The sequence below is a fragment of the Perca flavescens genome, chromosome 14 (assembly GCF_004354835.1).
Source record: "Perca flavescens isolate YP-PL-M2 chromosome 14, PFLA_1.0, whole genome shotgun sequence".
In the NCBI taxonomy this organism is placed as follows: Eukaryota; Metazoa; Chordata; class Actinopteri; order Perciformes; family Percidae; genus Perca; species Perca flavescens.
Window position 1 is genome coordinate 1,692,840 of NC_041344.1, and position 17,506 is coordinate 1,710,345.

The 17,506-nt window shown below is 40.0% G+C and overlaps 1 protein-coding gene across 1 annotated transcript; it reads left to right on the forward strand.

Annotated features, from left to right (window-relative positions):
* The first annotated feature begins 12,307 nt into the window (after positions 1-12,307).
* Positions 12,308-14,341, forward strand: LOC114567639 (E3 ubiquitin/ISG15 ligase TRIM25-like). Its single transcript, XM_028596738.1, has one exon. It carries the CDS (start codon positions 12,406-12,408, stop codon positions 14,071-14,073), a length of 1,668 nt encoding a protein of 555 aa, XP_028452539.1. The 5' UTR covers positions 12,308-12,405; the 3' UTR covers positions 14,074-14,341.
* The last annotated feature ends 3,165 nt before the right edge of the window (positions 14,342-17,506 follow it).

Here is a 17,506-nt window from a genome sequence, read left to right on the forward strand (position 1 = left end):
TCCATGAGATTTCAAGGTAAAACCCCAGCAGGGGGGCAAGAAAGTGCATGCATTGTCGGAACCCATCATTAGCTTGTGTTTCCCTAGGGAACACTTAAACTATTGCACCTTAGTGAAAGCAGGGGGTGAAAAGTTTGGGACAAAGCATTTCACTGAAATTCCTTCCTTGACAAAGAGACGCGCATTCAGACACATTCATCTCATCACTTGAGAACAGTGGAGATGCAACCGGTAGGAAATAGACATTGTTTGTGTAAAATTGTTGCCAGTTGTTAAGTGCTTATTTGTGTAGAAATTTAAGACAAATTGTCTGATTTGATAATGCTATTTGGGAAACAATGATTAATGGCAGTCTAATGGACAATTGATTCCTTTCATATTGTATTGGAAATTTATAGTTTTCAGTTAATATATTAATTCCAATGGACCTTTTTCACAGCAGACATTTTGACTTGTCATAGTAGGAAAAGCACAGCTGAAATTGATAACCTTAACAATGGCTCAGTTCCATCAAGTGTTCCAGTAAGATATTTCAGTGAGTCAGCATGCACAATATCAGGGTCTTTCCTAAGTGGAATGCAGCCATCAGTAATGGTTTAATACCAGGGTCTCTCCTAAGTGGAATGCAGCCATCAGTAATGGTTTAATACCAGGGTCTCTCCTAAGTGGAATGCAGCCATCAGTAATGGTTTAATACCAGGGTCTCTCCTAAGTGGAATGCAGCCATCATTAATGGTTTAATACCAGGGTCTCTCCTAAGTGGAATGCAGCCATCAATAATGGTTTAATACCAGGGTCTCTCCTAAGTGGAATGCTGCCATCAGTAATGTGTTTGAATACACCTGTGCTTTTCCTACTATAACATGTCAACCAGTCCGTCCAGGAAAAGGTGATTACACAATCGCAGAATTCAACGGGCCTAAAAGTGAGTTTATCTCGTTCTCACATGTTGATTCTGATTCTCACTAAACTGCTGTGAGCAGATCGGAGCAGACTTTTTCATTTTTGATTCCCAAAAACTCCATCACCGTCTAAACGAAAGGCACATCTGATAAAATATTTTGTCGTTTTCACTTGCGAGCATTGTCGTGTAAACAGGGCCTAAGTCTCACTCGGGTGTTTGAAAGAGATAAGAACCAGTTATTGTTAAGGTCACTTTATATTTTACTCTGATTCTGTCAAGGGCTGTGGTTGAATAATTGTCATCAGTATAAACTTTTATTCAACTTAATGAAGAGATATTTCTATTATTTTAGACCTAAAGGTGTCATAATATTCAAGTAATGGTATAAGTATCTCATGTGCCTCTCTGTGTGTATGTGCTCGATGCAAAAGAAGCTGTGTGTTCAAGGAATGTCCCTGATGAACAGAAAGTTAAGCTGAGTCATAAAACTGGTTTACGCCTTCATGGCTTAAAGGTGCAGATAAGCAGGAACACAGGAAAGGCCACGAAAAGGGGAAGAGGAAGAAAAGCACGCTGGCTTGCATACTGCCAAATGCAACCGACACACTTGTGGCATTCTGCATTTGACATTATATGTATTGGGATATAGTATATCTTTTCCTGTCATACTAATGGAATTATGGTCTTTGCAACACACCCAGTATCTCTCTCAAAGCGCTCCTCTTCCAGGAATGAACAAAAATGAATAACCCCTCCGACCTCTTCCTCCTCTCAAACACAGCCAGCTCCACTCTGTGATCATATTTCCTTGTTCCATCCCCTTCAGAGCTACAGTTTGCAGATGGGGGTGCCTGTCAGTTGGGTTCGGAAGTCCGCGTGAGCACAGGCTTCTATGACTGTCAACATAGCCAGCATCTAACATTAGCTACTCTGCGGTGCTGTGAAGTAATGTCTGGCTATGTGAGACTAGCGTCTAGCAACCTCAGAGCCGGCCCGACCCATAAGCGAACTAAGCGGCTGAAATGTCCCACAATAGACCTCATAAACAGAGCCGGTCTATTTAAAGATAGTGTTGCTGCTAATAGGTCTCACATTAGTCTTTAAATGTGTATTTGTACATTATGCTTAAACTAATATTTACAATACACAAGCCAGTTTTTCCCTTGCCAGAATTTAGCCTAACTTTGGGGCATTATTCAGCAACCCATACCAAAAAACTAGCATAGCATGGATTCTGATACCAATATATTGCTCTATAGCTTCAAAACAGAACCCGCTCCAGCCTCGAAGACTCAGGGCTTTTGAGATAACATTTGGGGCAGAAACATTGTTTTTTGTTATAAATATTTTGGGCTCTTTTTCTTCCATAACATGTCTTTTTTTCAAACTATAGAGAGCCGAAGTCACGCCCCTTCCGGTGGACCTCATGGGACCTAAACTCAGAAAAAATAAGAACGATAGTGAACGGCGAGAAGCAAATAATTTTTTTATCCCGTTTGAATTGAGCCATGGATTACAAATATGATGTTCGTCAATTTAAAAGAGAATTTTTCAACCAAAGAAAGTCTCAGTTAGCCGTAGGTTTGTCATAGTGCCACTTAGTTTAGTGTGAAACCGCTCAGTGGACTACAGCTCCCGTCTCACACAATCTACCTCACCTAGCTCGATGCTTGGCTTGCTCACTAGCTAGCTAGCTTAGCTCTGTTAAACAACACATGTAACGTTATCTTAACTACTGTGTTTTATCCAGTCAAGTGTTTTCAGCAGATAAGCAAAAGAACAATTGAGATCCTCTGCTCATTAGCGTGATGTTACATCCCCGGTACGATACACACAGACACACAGACACACACGCAGACATCGTAGCATTGTAGTCGTTCTAATTACGTATTTCCACAGTCTTATACTTCAACAGTTTAACAACAAATTGAGACTTTCTTCGGTTGAAAAATAATGTTTTAAATTGAAGAACATCATATTTGTAATCCATGGCTCTATTGAAACTGGATCAAAAAATAATTATTATCTCTCCATTGACTCTCGTTCATATTTCTTTTCAAAATTAAGGTCCCATGGACCGGAAGTAGAAGGGCGGGACTTGGGCTCTCTATTGGAAAGAAAACATTTATTTTGCTACACTTTGTCTACCTGTGTCTGTAGATTTCTCCTAAAATCAACAAAAGTTAGCTTTAAATAATGTGTCATTTGCATATTAAAACAGAACATTTGAAAGTATTTGAGACCAGAGAAACACACAATAATGTGCATAACACACATCCAGGTTTTAGTATTTGCTTTTATTGTATTGGTGGAGGACATATCTGAAATATGTTTGTTTTGCTCCAACGTCTTCACTCAGGACGCTTCTGGCTTCACCTCCGGGGATGATTTCTTATGACAGAAATCTGTGAGGAGACACAAGGATAAAATCATTTCTTTTTTTAATTTGCATCTCTACAATCTGTGGGAAGAGAAACCAGACAGGAAATGACCTGCAGCTCCATCGTAGTTGAACGGGTTGACGTTGGTGGGGAATCCCATACATTCAGCCAGTTTGTGGTGATCACTGTGGTCTGCTTTCAACTTCTCAACATCCTGGTGATGCCCCTCCCTCCCTGAAACACACACAAACACACACACATACATACACACACAGAGACAGAGGCACGCACGTACATATACAAACACACACACACAGATCCACATTACACGCTGCAACAATGATCTGAAACACTTTCAGTGTGTCTCAAACCGTACGCTTACTTGCACTAACAGGCAGTACACAAGTACTCACAAGTGTAGCTAGCTAGCCGCGATCTTTTCCCATTGTATTGATGGGACACAAAGCTAGCTAACTGCTACTCCTATCAAGACCCTCACGTTCACAAAAATGCCTTAAATTGAAATCGGACTGTTAGCTTTTGTTAGCTTTGTAAGACCTTGGGGTAGCTGTGATATAAGTGCCGTGACGAAATTCAAACTGTAAATATATTATAGTTATGCCGGCAGCCGGCTGCAGAGCCCCGGTAGTGAGTAATCCACAAAGGGTGTCTTTGCCCTGGGTATGGAGCCCAGCAGGCTGCCGCTTTCTCGTCAGACTGTGAGGAGCTCTTAAAGTCCGACATGTCTTACCAAATTTGCAATTAGCCATACATTTTCATGAAACGGCCCATATTTGAGCTTTATATAGTTGATTTCTCCCATAAAAAGTCACTCAGAAGTGAATTTGGTAACGAAAAATTGTAGTGCCTGGAATATGAGACCTACTGTCTCGTCTCTAATGTGTGTGTATGGGGATTTGCTCAACCAATCAGCGTGCAGCTTATCTAAATATTCATGAGCATACCATATTTGGAAGAAAAGCTCTTGTTACAAATAGGGCCAAAACACAGGAATGCATAAGGACCAATAAAATATCAACCAGGCCATTTCCAGCCCAACCAATGTTACATACCTTATTAGGAGACCTTACGGAACAGTGTGAAATACCATATATAATCATTCTGTCACCCCTTTAAGGTCTTAAGATGGCACAGACCGAATTTGAAGTTGATCGGATGAAATCTCAAGGAGTAGTTCGTTAAAGTACGACATGTACTATGGCCAAAATCGCACTAATTTCGAATTCTGAAATCAAAATAGCGGACTTCCTGTTTGGTTAAGGGTATGGCTCCAATGAAGTTCTATGTACATCTTGACATGGTACATATGTGTACCAAGTTTCGTGAGTCTACGTTAAACGCACTGTAGGGGCTCAATTTTTTAAACTTTGTAGGGGGCACTAGCGAGCCATTTTTGTGCACCTATTCTCAAAAGCCTTAAAATACATACATTTTCACCAGACTTGATACGACCGCAAAATTTGGTGAGTTTTTTAATATGTTAAGCCCCTCAAGAACGCGATTAATTAGCAGAAAATAATAATAATTCCTTCAGTTTCAATAGGGTCTTCGCCGCTGTTGGCGCTCGGGCCCTAATAATCTCCTTTGTCTTTCATTGGTTCCACCACAGACATCTTTTCATTTTGCTTTCCATAACTGCATTCAGTATGAGCAGAGCTTTCATTTGAGCCTAATATTAAGGCTCTTTGACGATTTTGAAACATTTATATTTAAAGAGCCAAAATTGGCGGCCATCTTGAATTTGAAGGTCAAAAATAGGTAAAATCAATAAATCTTTATCATTTATGAATTTCTTGACCCAAATAGACTCAGAAACCGTGTATTATGCAGCACTGTGGGCATAACCATAAAAAAGTTAATTTCCAACTAGGCTGACGGCAGCCATTTTGGATATAATGCTCCCAAAAAAATGTACCCACATTTTTGTGAGGGGCACCTCAGCTAATTTCTTTCTTTAACTTTTATAGATGACAAATCCAGTGAGAAACAAACCTTTACTCTCTCTCAACTCTTCAAAGACTCTCCAATTGATATATTATTACATTATTTGTCAGTTATAAAAAATAAAATGGTAGCAAAGAATAACTGCAAGCAAAAGAAAGAAGGTAGTTAAAATGGTTTAGCCAGAACTGAACCCAATAGCGCCCCTTAGAAATGGTCCTCACTTCAATGGTAAAATATCAGTTCTTATACTTTGTTTTAAAAATAATCTGAGATGAAAAACTGAGTCAGGGAGACATCTAGTGTTTGAATTGAATTGAATTGAATTGAAAAAACTTTATTAATCCCGATAGGGAAACTGGTTTGCCACCAACCATACAGCAATCGAACACAATACACAACTAAAAAACAAATAAACAAACAAATAATTCTGGACTAGTAGACCAATAGACCGTGATAAGGAGACAATAAATAAATAAATAAATAAATTATAAAAGACAAAAATAATATCCAATGGTTAACAGTGTAGGTTATAAAATCTAACCGCAGCGGGAACAAAAGACCTTCTCATGCGCTCACTAGAGCACCGAGGCATTACCAATCGCTCACTGAAAGAGCTTCGGAGTCCTTTGAACAGAGGGTGTAATGGATGCCCTTCAAAAAGCAGGACAATTTTTAGTTTTGAACTAATCCTCTTCTCTACAGTAACCTCCAGTACATCCTGGTTAAGACCAATAACTGAACCAGCTCTCTTGATTAACTTGTTTATCCTATTTTTGTCCTCAACAGATATACTGCCTCCCCAGCACAGTACAGCATAAAAAAGTACGCTAGCCAAAATCCCTTGATAAAAAACATTTAAGAGCTTTGTGCTGATGTTGAATGATCTAAGTTTTCTCAAAAAGAACAATCTCGACTGAGCCTTCTTCATTAGGACATTCGTATTCTCCTTCCAGTTTAATTTTTCGTCCAGGTATATACCTAAGAATTTATATGACTGCACAATTTCAATCAACTGCCCATTAATTGTAACTGGAAGGACCTTCTCTTTTTTCTTCCTAAAATCAATAACAAGTTCTTTGGTCTTTCCTACGTTCAGTTTCATAAAGTTAGACTCACACCAGGTGTAAAAAGACTGCACCTCTCTTCTGTAGGCAAGATCATCACCCTGATTAAGTAAACCCACTAAAGCAGTGTCATCCGAGAATTTTTGTACCCAACAAGATGGCTGACTATGCCTGTAGTCAGCAGTATAAAGAGAAAATAAAAAGGAGATAAAACTGTGCCCTGAGGTGCTCCAGTATTAGTTAGAATGGTATCAGAATGTTTGTTACCAATCCTAACAAACTGTGGTCGTGCTAAAAGGTAATCTAAAATCCAGGCAATAGTGGTATTATGCAATTTAAAATCAATTAATTTACTAGCTAAAATATGAGGCTGTATAGTATTAAAAGCACTCGAAAAGTCAAAAAACATTATCCTACCGGAACTGGCAGTAGTTTCAAGATGACTGTAAATATTGTGAACCATATATAATAGTGCATCATCTACCCCCACACCTTTCCTATATGCGAACTGCAAAGGATCCTGAAAGGCAGACACCTGTCTAGTCAGATGCTCTAGTACAACCCTCTCGAAACACTTCATAATGTGCGAGGTCAGAGCTATAGGCCTCAGATTTGAAAGACTGTTAGACACCTTAGCTTTTTTTTTTTTTTTGGAATAGGGACCAGACAGGAGGTTTTCCACATAACCGGGATTTTAGCAGAAGACAGAGACAAAGAAAACAGTGAGTGGAGAACGGAGCACAGCTGGTCAGCACACACTTTTAGGGTACGTGGGTGCACACCATCAGGGCCTGCTGCCTTATTTGATTTAGTACGCCTTAACTGCTGACGAACCTCTTCAGTGTTTAGAATAATAGCAGGGCTACAGTCCTCAGATTTGCTCTGCCTAAGATTAAAAAGAACATTCTCATGAAGTGTAGAGAAGTCAGATTCATCAAACCTTGCAAAAAAAGTATTGGCATCGTTAGCCTGTACACCCAAATTACATAAACTGGGTTTACTGGACCCATATCCAGTAATAGACTTCATACCATTCCATAGTCCTCTTGTGTTATTACAGGACATGTTTCCTTCAACCTTTTCCTTATACTTTAATTTACCCTGTCTGATAATTACTTTCAATTCTCTTTGGGCATTTTTAATTATATCTTTATCACCACTATAAAAAGCAGCTTTCTTCTTATTTATTGCAATCTTAACTTCTCTGGTTACCCATGGTTTGTTATTGGGAAAGCATTTGATTGATTTACAAGGAATTATAGACTCAACACAATAATTAATATAACAAGTCACTTTGTCAGAGATACTATCCGGATCATTATCACCATCAAAGAACACAGTCCAGTCTGTGCATTCAAAGCACCCCCTTAGTGTTTCACAGGCATCCTCTGACCAGATGCGCACAGTCTTTGACGTTATCGGCTGTTTCCGTATCACCGGAGTATATTTAGACATCAAGGTTATCAGATTATGGTCCGATTTACCCAGCGGAGGAAGCACATTAGAAACATAGCCATCCTTAACGTTCGTATAAAAATGTAGCATTACTTTGTCTGTAAGTGTAGCAGAAAGTGTGGTTCTCACTTCAATAGCAATTATACCCGGTCTTCACTTTTGAGCCAATACAATACAATGTGTGTGTGTGTGTTTGTGGCTGGGTGTTAAGCGCATATCTCTTGAACCGTTAGTCCGATGGATTTCAAACTTGATAGGTGTCTTGCTACTGGCACGAGTAAATGCAGTGCCAAGAAACGCTCTAGCCGCTGGCCCCTCCCTCTCTCACACTGAGTGAGCAGTGAGCAGGACCAGAGACAGATAAAGAGCAGCAGAGCTTTGGCAGCTAAAATGTGACATGCACCTCAGGCCCACAAACCTATGCAAAGTAGCACTACATTAACAATCAAACGATATGAGACAACGTCTCTCTTTCTCTATCTCTTTCTCTGCGCGCGCACACACACAAACACATACACACACACACACGGTCTGGTTCTGATGGTTGATGAACACAGATATGTGGTGATTAGCTCTCTTAACAAATGGGTAGCATATTTCCATGAGTCCATGAGGCTAATGTCTGATTACTCCACATTGTCATTGTGATACTGTAATAAATTTCATGTTAGTTTAACTTGGAAATGAAAGTTCCCCTGCTGCCTTGAAAATCGAAGTTCACTCAACTTGAAGACTGCCTTTGTTTCAACTTAGAAATTAAGGTTAATGATATTGATGTAACTACAGTGTTCTAGTTTTGTTAAAGTTGTTCTTTTAGTTGATTTAACTTTGTATTACTTGGTTTAACTTCATACTTTAAGTTAAAACAAATCATTTATTTTCTTTAATAATGCAAGAAACCTTCCTTGCCTAGTACAACAGACATACCTTTCTGCTTTATTTCAACTCACAGTTTCAAGTTACAACAACATAATCACATTTATAGCGGAGATACCGTGGGTGCTTGAGTGGGGCTGCCCCAGGGCCCCGTGCGAAATAGCGGCCTCTCTACTGATCTTGCGTCACTTGACATAAAAGGGCCGCTAGCGAAGAGACATGCCGCAGATTAATGGCTGAAGGAAGCCTACTACTGCTCAACATCTAACACCATTATACTCCACCTCTTCTTATCAAACGTAACAGTCACTTAACTCATGGTTACAAATGTAAACCAGCACAACAATGACAATTACCAGGCAACAAAACACTACATTCTAAACACACGTTTAATAAACTCATAAAGTTTTAATAATTCATAAAGTTACATTTGTATTCCGAACAAACTGCAAACTTTTCAGCAAATTTTAACACAACTCTATTTTCCGCCTTGCATCATGGGAATTGGCCAGCCAATGAATCAGTTGCAGTCCTGACTGCAATTGGTTGATAACTTAACTTACATACCTAAGTTCAATCAACACATACATTTTTTAAACAGTCAACCCAATGAATAAATGCAAGTTTAACTTTCAAAAACTCATAAAGATGAGTTCAAAATCGCTCATTCAGTTAAAAATAAGAAATAAGTGGACATAACTAAATGGGTCTGTAATATTTTATAGTGATACTGATTCTGTCAGGTAAATGCAGTGGTACAACGTATTCTTCTGATGTAAAAGTACCCTACACTTTTAGTCAGTAGTAGGTTATACAGGGGAGTTGCATATGAAGTGGTTCGGGGTCCTTCTGTAAGTAATTTTGGTTTTGAAGAATTCTACAAGCAGCAATACCACAGGGCAAGCAATGGGCCAGTTCCAAACAGGCACATTTTCAACGGGCTCTGTACTAGTGTTAGTAAAGTGTGTGTGTGTGTGTGTGTGTGTGTGTGTGTGTGTGTGTGTGCGTGCGTGCGTGCGTGCGTATATAATATTAAATCTAAAATCTAATAATAATAATAATTATCTAATAATCTTTAGATTTAAAATAAAACATCTGGAACACACAGACACACACACACAAACACACACACTGTTGCGTCAAGAGACAGTAAAAAAGATAAGCATTCAGCTTTTCAACTACCTTGCAAGATAAAACACCAGCAGGGGGCGAGAAAGTCCATGCATTGTTGGAACCCATCATTAGCTTGTGTTTCCCTAGGGAATATTTAAACTGGTGTACTTTAGTGAGGGCAGGTGGTGAAAAGTGTGGGACACATTCAGCTCATCATTTGACAAAACTGGAGATGCAACCAGTATGGAAATGGATATTGTTTGTGTAAAATTGTTGCCAATTGTTAAGTGCTTATTTGTGTTGAAATTTGACACCAATTGTCTGATTTGATAATGCTATTTGGGAAACAATGATTGACGGCAGTCTAATGGACAATTGATTCCTTTCATATTGTATTGGAAATGTATAGTTTTCAGTTAATATATTAATTAACCCAATGGACCCTTTTCACAGCAGACATTTTGATTTGTCATAGTAGGAAAAGCACAGCCGAAATGAATAACCTTGACGATGGTTCAGTTCCATCAAGTGTCCCAGTAAGATATTTCAGTGATTTCAGTCAGCATGTACAATACCAGGGTCTCTCCTAAGTGGAATGCAGCCATCAGTAATGGTTTTGATTACAACTGTGCTTTTCCTACTATGACATGTCAACATGTCTGCTGTGAAGAAGGTCTATATATTGTTGGTGAAACTTGAGCCTATCTATGTTTGTTTCATTTTGCTGGCAGAAGTTTCTCCTTAAACTTAATTAATTCTAATTGCTATTCATAATGTGGTAACAATGACTACGATGAAATTACGATGAAAATTTGAAAATGTCCTGACTTAAGGCTCTGACACACACACCTTCAGCAGAAAAGGCAGTCTGACTGATCAGCCTCCCCGAGTTGGTCCAAAAAGTGCCTCAGAACACACCGAAGAAACGAAGACTTTAGCGTACGTTCTGTGTGTGCGCGAGACGTAATACGTCTCCATAACAGCAGGCGGCGCTAATCTGTATTGTTGCCCAAGAAATGAAAACCAGCAGCTGATTGGACGAACATGTCATGTGGGTCTGGCTGCTCCCGAATTTTACAAACAAGCATAATGGCGGCTTCGTTGTTGTACTAAAATAGTTCACCGAAACGTGTTTCTGAAAACATTTGAAGAGAGAAATAGGCCGTGCAGTTGCTGAATCTGTCTTCATTTCAGATCAACAAATGTCAGTTTAAAAGATTTTTGTCAGATTTTGAGAGGCGTTAGTCAGGCTCGTCCAGCTCGTCATTTCAAGGTTAGCTCTCCACCAATCAGATTGGACATTGAGTCCGACTGCCCGCCTTCTGATTCAAAAAGTCAAATCGGCCCAAATAAAGGCCGACAGCTTCACCGACAGACGACGGCACAGAACACACCGAACAGACTCGAATCACCGGACTGTCCCACGGCCAATAATGAGGTTGGTGTGTCAGCACCATTAAAGTAATGTAAATGCATACTTCTTTCTGTGTTTTTTTCCTTTTAAAGGTTATCAACCTATTACTAATTATTCTGCTGCTTCTACCTACGAACTGAAATCCATCTGAAACAAACTAAACTGGAATTAAATAAAGAGAAGTCAGAAGATATTAGAGTTGTGTAATCGCAAAATTACATTTAAGCATGATTCTTTTATATTTTTGTATTATTTTTGGTTTAGTTTCGCTCACAATGCTGAAAGTGAGTTTATCTCTATCTCACATGTTGAATCTGATTCTCACTAAACTACCGTGTGCAGATCGGAGCAGACTTTTTCATTTTTAAGTCCCAAAAACGCCATCGCCATCTAAACGAAAGGCATGTCGTATCATCTAATAAAATATTTTGTCGTTTTCACTTGCGAGCGTTGTCGTATAAACAGGGCCTAAGTTTCACTCGGGTGTGTGAGAGAGATAAGAACCAGTTAATGTTAAGGTCACTTTATATTTTACTCTGATTCTGTCATTCAACTTAATAAAGAGATATTTCTATTATTTTTAGACGTAGATGCATTTTACCTAAAGGTGTCATATAATTCAAGTAATATTATAAGAGTCTCATGCGCCTCTCTGTGTGTGTGCTCTTTGCAAAAGAAGCTGTGTGCAGTCAATTGAGGAAGAGGTTCAAGGAATGTCCCTGATTCACAGAAAGTTAAGCTGAGTCATGAAATTGGTTTACACCTTCATGTCTTAAAGGTGCAGATAATCAGGAACACAGGTAAGGTAACGAAAAGGGGAAGAGGAAGAAAAGCACGCTGGCTTGCATACTGCAAAATGCAACCGGGTCCATCAGGACACATTTTTGGCATTCTGCATTTGACATTATATGTAGTAGGATATACTGTATCTTTCCCTGTCATACTAATGGAAGTATGATCTTTGCAACACACCCAGTATCTCTCTCAAAGCGCTCCTCTTCCAGGAATGAAGCAGAACTTGATAACCCCTCCCTCCTCCTCTGCTCCACTCTGCACATATTTCCTTGTTCCCTCCCCTTCAGAGCTACAGTTTGCAGATCAGTGTAACCAACATGCTGGGGGAAGTACAACAGCGTGTTACATGCTTTTATTACATCAGAGCTGAGACTAGTCTCACTTCTCAGGAAGTGAGACTCAAGACAGTCAGACAGTCGTCAATGAGCGAGAGGTGAAATGGCGCAGAAAGGAGTTCAGCTGGACCGGGAAACCTTCTCTTGTTCCATCTGTCTGGATCTACTGAAGGATCCGGTGACTATTCCCTGTGGACACAGCTACTGCATGAACTGTATTAAAAGCCACTGGGATGAAGAGGATCGTAAGTACAGCTACAGCTGCCCTGAGTGCAGGCAGAGCTTCACACCGAGGCCTGTCCTGCTGAAAAACACCATGTTAGCAGATTTAGTGGAGGAGCTGAAGAAGACTGGACTCCAAGCTGCTCCTGCTGATCACTGCTATGCTGGAGCTGAAGATGTGGCCTGTGATGTCTGCACCGGGAGAAAACTCAAAGCACACAAGTCCTGTCTGCAATGTCTGGCTTCTTTCTGTGAGAAACACCTTCAGCTTCATTATGAATCAGCTCCATACAAGAAACACAAGCTGGTGGAGCCGTCCAAGAAGCTCCAGGAGAACGTCTGCTCTCGTCATGATGAGGTGATGAAGATTTTCTGCCGTACTGATCAGCAGCTTATCTGTTATCTCTGCTTAATGGAGGAACATAAAGGCCACGACACAGTGTCTGCTGCAGCAGAAAGGACTGAGAGGCAGAAAAAGCTCGAGGGTAGTCGACAGACCATCCAGCAGAGAATCCAGGACAGAGAGAAAGATGTGAAGCTGCTTCAACAGCAGGCGGAGGCCATCGATCGCGCCGCCGATAAAGCAGTGGAGGACAGCGAGAAGATCTTCACCGAGCTGATCCGTCTCCTGGAGAAAAGAAGCTCTGATGTGAAGCAGCAGGTCAGATCCCAGCAGAAAAGAGAAGAGAGTCGAGTCAGAGAGCTTCAGGAGAAGCTGGAGCAGGAGATCACTGAGCTGAAGAGGGAAGACGCTGAGCTGAAGAAGCTCTCACACACAGAAGATCACAGCCAGTTTCTACATAACTACCCCTCACTGTCACCACTCAGCCAATCAGCATCCAGCATCCATATCCGTCCTCTGAGCTGCTTTCAGGACGTGACAGCAGCCGTGTCAGAAGTCAGAGATAAACTACAGGACGTCCTGAGAGAGAAGAGGACAAACGTCTCACTGACAGGGACTGAAGTGGACGTTTTACTGCCACAACCAGAGCCCAAGACCAGAGCTGGATTCTTAAAATATTCACGTGAAATCACACTGGATCCAAACACAGCAAACACATATCTGTTATTATCTGAGGGGAACAGGAAAACTACAGTCATGAGTCAACATCAGTCTTATTCTAGTCACCCAGACAGATTCACTGACAGGTTACAGGTCCTGAGTAGAGAGAGTCTGACTGGATGTTGTTACTGGGAGGCGGAGAGGAGAGGAGGAGTTTCTGTAGCAGTCGCATACAAGAATATCAGCAAAGCAGGGTGGTCGGATGAATGTAGATTTGGACGAAATGACAAATCTTGGGCGTTAGATTGTTACAACAATAGTTATACATTTTGGTACAACAATGTCCAAACTCCCGTCTCAGGTCCTGAGTCCTCCAGAGTAGGAGTGTACCTGGATCACAGTGCAGGTATTCTGTCCTTCTACAGCGTCTCTGAAACCATGACTCTCCTCCACAGAGTCCAGACCACATTCACTCAGCCCCTCTATGCTGGACTAATGGTTTTTTCTTCTCTTGGAGCCTCTGCTGAGTTGTGTAAACTGAAATAGACAGAAGTCATTTAAGGGTTAAATTCTGTCATTCTGAGTCATTTTTTTATTTAAAAAAAGGAAAACTCTAAATTGCAGCTTGTTAAATGAGAATATTTTCTGGTTCCTTCACTCCTCAAGGGTTTTTTCTGCATTTCGATGCTTTTTTCATTTTTTGACGCATTCAAGGCTTTTGTTGATGGTTTTTGATACATTTTCAATGTTTTTTTTAAGGTGGTTTTTATTGAAAGCTTTTTGATGCTCGCTTGCTACAACACACACCCACCCACACGTACACACACACACACACACACACACACACACACACACACACACACACACACACACACACACACACTCTCTCTCTCTCTTTCACTCTGTCTCTCTCTCTCACTCACTCACTCACTCACTCACTCACTCACACACACACACACACACACACACACACACACACACACACACACACACACACAAACTGCCGAGTATTGTAAACTGAAATAGTCGGAAGTCATTTAAGGGTTTAATTCTGTGTTTTAACTTAAATAATATAATAATGATTTAGTCTCCATGTTTGTTGCTGAGAGCTGATTGTTGTGACTTTCTAGTTTTTTTATATTACATTCCTTTTCTTATTTATTGTGTTGCTTTTATTAAAGTTTTTGCCACTTTCTTCGACATTTATTTGTTTTCGTGGACCAAAAATGTTGTATAATCGTAATCAATAACTCATTCTTCTCTTTTACATAGCTGAGATTCTGGTCCTGTGTGGATGAAGTGAATGTGTTGATGAAATCATTGAACAAGAGTCTTTGAACAGACTTTACTGATGGGATGTGGGAACAAACTGGGAGGCAAATGTCTACAGTGTCTTGATGATTGTAAGAAATGCAGAGTCATGTTAAGCCAATAGTGTGTGTGCTGTCACTCTGAAGATGTGCTCCGTGTTCTCGTTGAAGAGACAGTTTCCACACTGAGCTGTCGTGCCCTTGTTGAAACCTGTGTTACTCCTATATTTTGCAAAATATATAATAAAATACAAAAAAAAAACTTTCAGTCTTCAACTGTCTTTATTTTGTTTCACTGTTCCTTCCGTCCTCGAATAGGCCTTTTTCAAGTTTGGGCAAAGAGCCGAAGTGTGAACCATACATCAAGGATCTTCAACAGGGGGTCCGGGACCCCTAGGGGGACCTCAGAGTCATTGCAAGGGGGCCTCCAAATTATTGTTAATTTTTGAAAGTTTTTTCAAAATTTAAATGTTTTGACATGATTCCAACATATTATTAGCCAATATAAATCTCCACTGATGATAGGCTTACTGGGCTATAGGTAATGTAGTCACTAAGGTAGCCATCCACAGATACAGTTCATCCCAAAGGACTGACTTCATGTGTGTTTAATATTAAAACATAATTTATAAAATCATGCCAACAATTTTAAGGCTATTTGAATAGCTTAGTATTCAATGGAAAAACAGGTATCTATAAACACTTTAGGCAGCCCTAAAAGTTATTGTAGGACCAGATTAATATGCAACTTCATTTTATGCAATATATGTAATAGGGGGTCCCTGGTCCGTCTCTATTTCAGTTAAGGGGTCCTTGGCTTAAAAAACGTTGAAGACCCCTGCCATACATAACTTATATACAGTAGTAGATCCATCATCCAGCACTGAAGAGAGTTTGTTTCTATCAAATGTTTTTTAGCTCCAGGTTTCTAAATGATTCTTTCCTTTTCAAATAGTTTAAAATAAGAAATGAAGTCAATAAATATGTCTTTGCATTGTTGAAATAAAGATTTTTCCAATCAACAGTATTACATTGTGATCCTGAAAGCCCCCAAATGATATAAGAAGGTGCTGAATGTAAAAAGAAGCCTTGTTCAGCTGTAGCCAGTCTGCCACCTGCTGCCAGAAACATGCAACAACAAGGCAAAATGGCAAAATAAAAGCATTATGTCTTCCACTTCCTTAGCACACAAGCTACATATCACTATCAGCTGCTAGCTTCAGCATTTCTCCTGTGGTCAATATCTCGTTCAACTATTTCAGGTGTGTGTGTGTGTGTGTGTGTGTGTGTTAGACATCACCCCATTTCTTCTTGTGAATGTGGAATTCTCATGATAATAAAATTAACCTAAAAAAATAAATAAATAACATATTTACAGCTGCTTACATCGTGTAGCCTGTTCAACAGTGACTTATTTTAAGCCAAGAGAGGCGGGCTGGAGAGGACGGCAAGGTAGTGTTATTTTTAGCGGTCCCTACCGTAATTCTAAGCCGAGGAAGTGTGCCTGTCAGTTGGGTTCGGAAGTCCGCGTGAGCACAGGCTTCTATGACTGTCAACATAGCCAGCATCTAACATTAGCTACTCTGCGGTGCTGTGAAGTAATGTCTGGCTATGTGAGACTAGCGTCTAGCAACCTCAGAGCCGGCCCGACCCATAAGCGAACTAAGCGGCTGAAATGTCCCACAGTAGAGCTCATAAAAGACCCGGTCTATTTAAAGATAGTGTTGCTGCTAATAGGTCTCACATTAGTCTTTAAATGCGTATTTGTACATTATGAGTGCTTAAACTAATATTTACAATACACAAGCCAGTTTTTCCCTTGCCAGAATTTAGCCTAACTTTGGGGCATTATTCAGCAACCTATACCAAAAAACTAGCATAGCATGGATTCTGATACCAATATATTGCTCTATAGCTTCAAAACCGAACCCGCTCCAGCCTCGAAGACTCAGGGCTTTTGAGATAACATTTGGGGCAGAAACATTGTTTTTTGTTATATATATTTTGGGCTCTTTCTCTTCCATAACATGTCTTTTTTTCAAACTATAGAGAGCCGAAGTCACGCCCCTTCCGGTGGACCTCATGGGAGCTAAACTCAGAAAAAATATGAACGATAGTGAACGGCGAGAAGCAAATTATATTTTTATCCCGTTTGAATTGAGCCATGGATTACAAATATGATGTTCGTCAATTTAAAAGAGAATTTTTCAACCGAAGAAAGTCTCAGTTAGCCGTAGGTTTGTCATAGTACCACTTAGTTTAGTGTGAAACCGCTCAGTGAACTACAGCTCCCGTCTCACACAATCTACCTCACCTAGCTCGATGCTTGGCTTGCTCACTAGCTAGCTAGCTTAGCTCTGTTAAACAACACATGTAACGTTATCTTAACTACTGTGTTTTATCCAGTCAAGTGTTTTCAGCAGATAAGCAAAAGAACAATTGAGATACTCTGCTCATTGGCGTAATGTTACATCCCCGGTACGATACACACAGACACACAGACACACACACACACACACACACACACACAGACATCGTAGCATTGTAGTCGTTCTAATTACTTATTTCCACAGTCTTATACTTCAACAGTTTAACAACAAACTGAGACTTTCTTCGGTTGAAAAATAATGTTTTAAATTGAAGAACATCATATTTGTAATCCATGGCTC